General features: G+C 39.3%; 1 protein-coding gene across 1 annotated transcript in view; it reads right to left on the reverse strand.

The window, feature by feature from the left end:
• C8H9orf135 (chromosome 8 C9orf135 homolog) overlaps positions 1-9257 on the reverse strand; it is a 116928-nt gene that overhangs the window by 31246 nt on the left and 76425 nt on the right. Inside the window, exons 3-4 of the mRNA XM_005352070.1 lie at positions 4641-4759; positions 3711-3779 (exon numbers count right to left, since the gene is read on the reverse strand). Of these exons, the coding sequence (XP_005352127.1) occupies positions 3711-3779; positions 4641-4759 (188 nt within the window). The remainder of the gene's footprint in view (positions 1-3710; positions 3780-4640; positions 4760-9257) is intronic.

Genomic DNA, 9257 nt, shown 5'->3' on the forward strand with positions numbered 1-9257 from the left:
GTTCCTCAGTTTATTTTAGTTGACTTCAGATGCCATCAAATCGACAGCTCAAGACTAGCCATGGTATTTCTCTAGTACAATTTCCCCCTTTTCCTTAGTCCATAGCACGTGAAGAAGACATTACCCAGCGGAGCCTCTTTTCATAGTTAAAATCGGTAGCATCAAGACTGTGGCATGAAATATTGTAGTTGTCCTTATATTCAGTGTTTCACTGCGGTATCTGTTACCAGCTTATGAATAAATAGTGTTCTCTTCATATTGGGGCAAAGTGATGTAGCAGCCGCGGGTTGAGTTATGAGAAAATGAAGTAGGCAGAGCAACACCATTACAGCATAAATGGTGCTATCTAGAAATTAAGGTAACAATGGACCCTAAATAGTAAGGCTATACCCACTTTCTAATTTTTTTCCTTAAGAGATAACATGAAGCTTAAATTTACATTATGAATACAGCTTTCCTTTTATAAGCTGAAGCACATTATTTTGGTCCATTGAGCAAACTCATTTTTATTCATTGCCTTTTAAAGTTGACATTTAGCTTCCACAGCTGTACAGCAGCAAACAGTGAAAGAAGTTTTAATATCCAAGAGAGTAGATTTCAGGCTACCACAGGATTCTACTGTGTGGCCTCCTGTAATTAATATACATTCGCTGAAAGGAAGAATTACATATGGACTTAGTTGAAGAGGGATGGAGTTGCCCATATGTTTATTTCCTTGCTCATACTCACAAATCAAATTACACAAGCAAGCAGTTCTTGCAATTCAAACTAGTAAGTGTTGATTTCTCGAAGACTTAACTTCAAAAGCTAAAATCGAAAACATTTGTATCTTCATGCCTCGAATCTCTAAATCAGATAAGATGGCAATGTGGCATTCCTCTTCCATCATAATTTGCTGTTGACCATTAGAAACAGACAGTTTGTTGATGACGTAACTATGCTACAGCGACAGCATATCAGGCTCTCCACGTGCCAGAACCCATAGGGGATGGAGATGTGGTAGCCTTGCTCTTCAGAGCATGGAACTCAGTGAGGAAGATGGTGATCCAAACCATTACACACAGAGATGAATGATGTTTAGACAAAAGAGATGCACAGTGCTGTGGATATCCAAAAGGAGGGACCTAACCAGGTCATGGGAATGGGGGTACAGGGAAGATCTTCAGGAAAATATGACCTTTCAGGAGAGACTGCATGACTTCAGAATTGGGCATGCACATTAATCCTGCTTCCTCGAAGACTCCATTAAAGCTTCATATATATTCTTAAATACATAAATATATACATATACAAAAGTATGTATATGCACACACATATATGTATACACACATATTACAATTAATGAAAAAAGAGGCCATGAATTTGAAAAAGAACAAGAAGTATACAGGAAGCTTTGGAGGGCAAAAGGGGAAGGGAGAAATAATACGATTATAATCTCAAAAAATAAAAAAAATACTTTTAAAAACTTTATTTTTAGAATATTTTAGAAATTAGAGCCCACAAGAACACAGAAAGCAGAGAAAGGAGAAACAACCTTCAAGACCTCAAAAGAAGAGGAATGTGGCTTGGAAAAACTATCCTGGAATCAGCAAAAGGAGCTGAGAGGAAATATTTGCTTAGTGGTGAAATTTTAATTGCTGTCTCCCTCCCAAGTCTCCCACTGCCTAGTAACTACCTCACCCTCCTTATCGGGAGACTCACTGGTCATAAAGGGCAAAAAAAAGTCCTTGGTCAACAAGACAAGCATGAGATGCTCTAAGGAAGACTTGGTAATGATGTCCCAACATGATTGATTGATTGCCCTGGTCTTCAATGACAAAGGCCTTTCACCCTTCATCTGGAAGACTGGGGTCCGGAAGATGGGGAGCCTCCACTAGGAATCTGGCAACCCTGCTGCTTTGAAAGAACTAGCAGCATTGTCCCCTCTAGGGAAGTTCCAGGTCAAAAAGTCTCACAGGCTTTGAGTCTCACCATTGATCAAGTCTATAAATGTCAAAGACTGATTATCAGTCTAGAAACATGCCTTCAGGATAGACAGACAGCTCTATCTATCAAGTGAAAACGGGAAAGAAAAAAACAAGCACCTTGGAGAAAGCAGAATATGTGCATGAGGAAACAATGAAAAATAGTTATGAATATTCTAGATGCAGAAGAAAAATATCCCATGGGTGTGAACTCAGGTAACAAAAGATAAATTCAAAAGAAAGGAAAGAAGATGCTACAAAACAAAACAAAGTAAGAGAGAGAGAAAAGGCCAAGAAAATCAGGGGACCCAGACAGGCAACTCAGTCTCCAAATAAAGGTTTTGCAGACTAGAGCACAGAAAGGGAGAAATAAACCATGAAATGCTTCTAACTTCAAGCAAGTCTATAGAGGAAAGCATCCAGCAGATTGGACACGAGGCCCACATCGGTTACCATAGTGAGCCCTGTAATATGTCACCAGACATCCCAAATGCCGTGATTCGATCATGAGTACACTTCTACGTATTTATACATTACGAACATGGCATCTTCTTTAGAAAAATGATTGGGTCAGAATTATTTTTGCAATGACAATTCTTGCTGTCAGATAAATACATTTCTTTACCCATAAAAGTGTCCATGTCTTGCTTGCTGTATTGTCGATTTGCCTTGTTCACAGCTATGTTCTAGAACATTGCCACAAACACCCAGTTAGCAAATACTGAACCATCACAAGAGGTGGGAGAAAATAGGAGGCTAAATTCCTGCAAGCCTCCCGTGCTCCGATGTCCTTTGGTTTAGGTTTGCTCCTATATTGTTAGAGAGAGAGCCTATTGTCTAGCCCAGAAGGCCTCAAACACATTATCCTCCTGCCTCAGCCTTACCTCACAACTGCCAAGATCACAGGTGTGAATGAAGTACCCACAAGTCTCTGGTTACATTTGACCAACACACAACCTTACTTTGAGTATCTTTGTTTAAAGACATCAAGGTTCAGGTACTGTTAATTTAACCACCAATTATTTTGTAACTCTTGCCCGAATGAAGCTTCCTTCATGTGGGGATTTCCATCCAGTCAAACGCAAGCCATGGCTCTCTTGCACTTAAAAGCAAGAGACCTCTCCAGCTCTACATTTAGGCAGCAATTTTAATGAGACGGACAAATGGCATGGAAGTTAGCAAAGCACAACACGTAGCGATCTGTGAAAAGGACACGTGTTCGCAGTGGGAGAGCAGCAGGAGCAGCACAGATCATCTTTTATTACCTCAGCTGGAAGTGCGTGCGCACGGGACTCAATTGTCGGCTCTGGCCATGAACGGTTTCATCAGCTTCCTACGAATTGATCTTTTTTTTCTTTTTTTGTAGTGTATGTTTGTTTTGTTTGTTTGGGAATAAGGTCTCACTATGTAAACCAAGCTGCCCTGGGATCCACAACACCCACACCACAGCATCCCAAGTGCTGGCAATATAAGCACGTGCCATCCTGCCATCATTTAAAGACTGCAAATGGCTGTTAGAGAATAGGAGGATACACGGATAAGTGCAGTTTTATTTGTTGGTGTCATTATAGTTATGATGGTCATTTTTGTTAATTGTTACTATGCCTCTTTACAGACAAAAGTCTGTTGTTAGGAAAGTTCAAAACGTAAAGGACATTTTGTTGACCTTGGAACACCCCTCACCCTAGTAGACAAGCTGTTGAAGCAACATTTTGTACAAGCAGCAGCAGTTTAGGGACAACTTACGGATTTCTCTGATCTGGTGGGCATCCCGCAAAAACATCCCGAAAGCCCGTGGGAGGCAACTCCGGATCCCTGTAAGCAAGACAGAGTCTTTTAAGAAACACATCAGACTTCCACATTTGACATTTTAAAACCATTCAGAACTAATTTGGAACTGATGACTTTCAGAAAAATTTTTAAAGTTTGTGATATTTACATACTTGGAAAACTAAAATAAACCAACAAGAGGTTTTAATATTTTTGCCATTACTTTGATTATGTTTTCCAATAATTATAATATAAAGCAAAGATTATTCTACGTACTTCTCTGGAGGGGCACTCTGCCTGGTGTAGGACAGCAGATGTATCTACATATAGTTGCTACCCTCAAGGACTCACTCTGTCTCTTTCTGGAGAAATACACACGAAGAAATATCTGCAATCTCTTGTAAATCAGACTTAACAATACCCAGACTGCAAGACCAGCAGAGCAACTAATCTCAGTCAATGGCAACTTACCTAATTCCAACTGGCAAGCAATATTTCTAGGTGTGTTTCATACTTTATTTCTCCTAAACTTCAGAACAACCCTCTGAAGTAAGTATTTCAATTACTTCCATGTGACATGTGTACAAACAAGATCCATAGATGCCAAATACCTTTTATAAGTAAATTGTAGAAGCAAAGGTTCAAAACCAAACAGTAAGAACCCTGAGCCAGAAAACGATATCAATAAAATGTGAGTTTTAGTTGAACCTTGGGTAAGGAAAACCTTCATTGGTAAATGATGGCGGGTGGAGAATCCTTTGGCAAACAGCGTAGCGAGTCAGCAGAAACCAGAACATTTGTGACCCAGTCCTTGGCACACGGCTGGGACTACTTGCCTCTTTCTGGTGAATAGAAACCCTTCCTGAAATTGTGCGTTCTACAAGCAGAAGAAGAGACAATGAGTACCTTTCCAGAATCCCGGGGCAGGCTGTTTCATCGTTTACTAAGGCCTTTTTCTTACTCTGCACCAAGTCTCTGTTTAAAAAAGCTTGGGACATCTGTTCATGTGTTTCTGATATCCACCTCTGGAGAAATAGAAGCCACATGCAAGAAAAATTAATTAATCACCAGCAAGGTCAGGCACTAAAACATTTCCCTACTAAAGCATATTCTAATTTTAATTACTGATTTCAGTTGACATTTCAAACGTAAAAAAAAAAATAGCTCATAGCTATTGACTATCTCACCATAAGTATCCAAAATTAGCAATTCCTGTGTGTGGTTGGGAAATAATAATCAATTCATTTCTCCCATAAAATGGGAAGTGCTCATTCAATTAGGTACTAATTCTTCCCAGTTGCCCCTCTTTTAACCTTTTCAGGATTGGTGTACTTTTTAATTTCCCTAAGAAAACCCTAAAGGTCTTCCAGGTCTTCAAACACCAATGTCACCATATCCTGTGCTGTCCGTTCTCTACCAAAGGATAATTCAGTGGATTCTCAATCAATAATTACCATGAGGGATCATCTGAAAATTATAAGATGTACTTAGACCGTGGGCAGAAGCATGGTGGGTAACATCTAGAGGACCTTAAGAATAGAAGTTCTTGTTCTCAAGGGCTGGAAGACTGTGGTGAGCTTAGGATTCACTATTATTGCCATACAAACTTAGATATCAGGATTTTTGGAAATCCAAAACAGAGAAGCAGAATTTATCAGCAAGAAAATACATATTTTCCTATCCCAGAAGACTAGATTTCCCAAGACAGCCTGTCAAACTCCAGAATACATTATACCCCAACGAATATGTTTATAAAAATAATTTTTAAAAAGAATGGGAGAATTTAGGAATCTTGAAGTCTTCCACTGCAGGATTATCACAGCTATGGCCAACGGCTTCAGGACAGTTTGCTCTTAGCACAGTCTCTGCTGTAGCAATTCAAGGCAATTTTAACCAGTGTCTCTGGTCATGGTCCCATGATCTAGGCCATGGCTCTCTAGATTCTCGGCTGTTCTGATCACTGATCTCAGAAGACCACAAGCTCCTGACTCACATGGCCTCCCCACATCACTTTCTCTGTTCTAATCCATACGCCATTATCTTTGTTCTTTTTTTTTTTTTTCCTTCTTGGATTTTCCTGCTCACAAATCAGGAGCAAGGAAAACTAGATCGGGCCTTGTATATTGCAACAAAAAGAAGACATATTTAAATGTCTCTTGGGGGGTGAGTTAGAAGCTATCATTTTGTTTGAAGGTATAAGATTTCCCAACCCTCTGAAGGCTGTATGAAGTGAAGGTGTTTCCAGACATGGAAAGTTTCAAACTCCACACCAGAGTCAAATTACAGCAAGTAGTACAGAAAGAGGTGAAGACGCTGTCTGGCCACAGAGTTGACTCAAAGTCTCCATGTAAGTGAGGCAATGCCACCCACTGATACTAGGTCTTGCTTCCTCCCCTTCAACAGCAGACTTTCTCATTTCAGCTGGACTCTTGGCATGCTGGACTACATTTCCCAGACTCCCTTCACATGTAGACAATGTATGCACTGCACTATGGAACATTAGTGGGAGTCTTTTATACAGCTTCCTGGGACAATCTCCTATATTCCTGTTCCTGCTAAGTGTAATGGGTTTCCAGCAGTCATTCTGGATCTTACCCAAGGAATGCAGAGCAGAAAGTTATGAGGCTAGATCTCTTGTGACCGTCTGTGAAATTTCCATACTAGTTCTGGTCTTCTATCCCCCAGACTTTTACACAAGACAATAAAACCTTATGTGAAGAGTCCCTGTTGATTTCTGGGTTTGGATGCTCATAATCAAATCTAATCCTAAACCATCTTAATGTGAAAATCACTTCTAATCTGATATAAGCATAATTCATAAAAGCACTTCCATATGTTCAAAAGTCTTTTGAGATATATATGTATATTTATCAAAGTGGAGATTGGCAATTTGGTGCATGAGATAGCTAAATTAACACAGCACAAACTCACAGGACAATCACTAAAATTTCCATTTGATTTGCATAATAAAGCCTAGCTTGAATCAAGTGACGTTTTTAAAAAAAATCAAATGTTTACAAGAAGCTCATTTCAAGATATCATAAATATTTCCTATTTTATTGAGAGTCAATTTTTTTAAGGATCTAAATTTCCAGAATAAACTCACTCATGTATGGTGCATTTAAGAAAACCCAGTAGATTCGACATCTGCATAGCAGGTTAGGCGGGATGGGAGGTCCACTTATGACTCCCCCGCACATTGCACACCTGAGGGGAGCCTGCCTGCTCAGTGTGCCTTACATCCTGTGGCTCCTTCGCTTCAGAAGCTCCTCCATTGGGAGTTCTTCTTGGTTCCTAGGGTGTAGAAAAGCCTGACTCCTCTAAAGGAAGTATAAATACTTCCCAAGTCAAGCTTTTCCCTCTGATACCACAGGTTGCTTCTGGGACTTTCTATCCCGTAATCTTGGCAAGTATGAGCGAAACTTGAGCCTTCAGGGAACACTTTTGTCCCCCAGGTTATACCCTCAAGGCCCAAACTTAGAGTTCACCCTTTCAGTTGTGCTCACTACCTTCACTCTCTTTCCAGAAAATTCCTCCACCCTCCAAATACTTCTGACCACTTCTTTTCAATTATTTGTTCATTTAGCTCTAAGACACCAAAGCATTAAAATCTAGTTCTTTCCCAAATGCTCTGTGTGGTCTCCATGAGAAGCATGCCACCTCTGGAATAAAGATGAGCTCTTTGATCATTAACAAAGAAGTTCTACTTGAGCCTGTTAAATAGCACTTTTAATCAAGGATGAAGATTTTTGCATCATTACCAAAAAATCATCTTCATCACCAGCTAATACCAAGATATCATAAAAGTTCTCTATTTAAAAATCGCCAGCTAGAGCCAGGTGGTGATGGCACATGCCTATAATCCCAGCACTCAGGAGGCAGAGGCAGGCAGATCTCTGTGAGTTCAAGGGCAGCCTAGTCTACAGAGCTAGTTCCAGGACAGACTCCAAAGCTACAGAGATACCCTGTCTCAAAAAAAAGAAAGAAAGGAAGAAAGAAAGAAAGGAAGAAAGGAAGGAAGGCAGGAAAGAAGGAAGGAAAGAAAGAAAAAAGAAAAGAAAACACAATCACCAGCTATTTCACTCCAGAAGCTCCAGAATTCCTTTTAATCCTGCTGTAGCCTCCAGGAACCCCACTTCCCACTCCACTTCCATCCCTGGGAATTATGCCTCTCTCTTGGTGTGCACCCAGGATTCCACGAGCTCTTTCTTGCTGCTCCTCTCAGCCTTGATTTCTAGCCCATCTTCATTCCTTTGTGTGACTTAAAGACCTGAAGAAACACTCTCTAGCAGCTACCACACAGGCAGCCATCACATTTGCCTAGGATCCAGAGTGGGCAAGGACAACCAAACAGAACACCCACCCAACAAAGACAAGACCAGATACCTACACATCAAGAAACACCTCAGTTATCCGAACTCTAGATACTTAGATTCCAGCACAAAAAATGCAAACATGAACAACCAAGCCAACATGTGTCTTCAAGACTACAGCAATTCTATTGCAATAGGCTGAGAGAAAAGCAATTTATTCGAAGCACAAGACAAGGAGTTTGAAATAGCAATTACAAATATGTTCAAGGACTTCAAAAAGAATATGAATAAATGCCTTAATGAAGATCATGAAAACACAAACTGCTGAATGAAATAATGAAAATATTCCAAGACATGAAAGTATACTTAACAAAGAAATAGAAACAATAAAGAAAACCCAAATTGAAATAAAAATGGAAATGAAAACCTTAGAATGTCAAATAAAAACCTCAGAGATAAGCTCATCAACATATTACAAGGCATGGAAGAGAGAATTTCAGGTTCTGGAGACAAGGTAGAAAAAAAAGATATTGCAGTCAAAGAAAATGCTAAATCAAAAAAAAAAAAATCCAGGCACTAAACATGCAGGAAATCTGGGATACTGTAAAAAAAAGACAAAACCTATAAATAATAGGGATAGAAAAAAGAGAAGAAACTCAGGTCGAAAGCACAGAATATAGTTTTGAAAAATAGTTTCTTTAATCTACAGTAAAAAATTGCCTATCAAGATACAAATGAACAACATGTAGACAAGAAGAGAAAAAGTACTCCCTACAACACATAATAACTAAAACACTCAATGTTCAAAACAAAGAAAGGATATTATAAAAGCAAGAAAGACCAAATTACATATAAAGGCAGTCACATTAAAATAACACCTGGCTTTTCAAAGGAAACTGAATTCCAGAAGGGCCTGGACAGATGCTCTAACAAACTCAAGAGACCACAGATGCCAGCTCAGACTACTATATCCAGCAAAACTGTCAATCACAATAGATGAAAAAAGAAAAACATCCTATGATTAGAAAACAAATTTGAGAGGATTTATCTACAAATCCATCTCTGCAGAAGTCACTAGAAGGAAAATTTTGGTTTAAAGAAATTAACTACACTCAAGAGAACACAAGGATAATAATCCCAATAAATAACAGAGAAGGGGGAAATCTATACCATTACAACAAAATAACAGAAATCAATAAATACAGCTCAT

Source organism: Microtus ochrogaster, chromosome 8 (assembly GCF_000317375.1).
Source record: "Microtus ochrogaster isolate Prairie Vole_2 chromosome 8, MicOch1.0, whole genome shotgun sequence".
Taxonomy (NCBI): Eukaryota; Metazoa; Chordata; class Mammalia; order Rodentia; family Cricetidae; genus Microtus; species Microtus ochrogaster.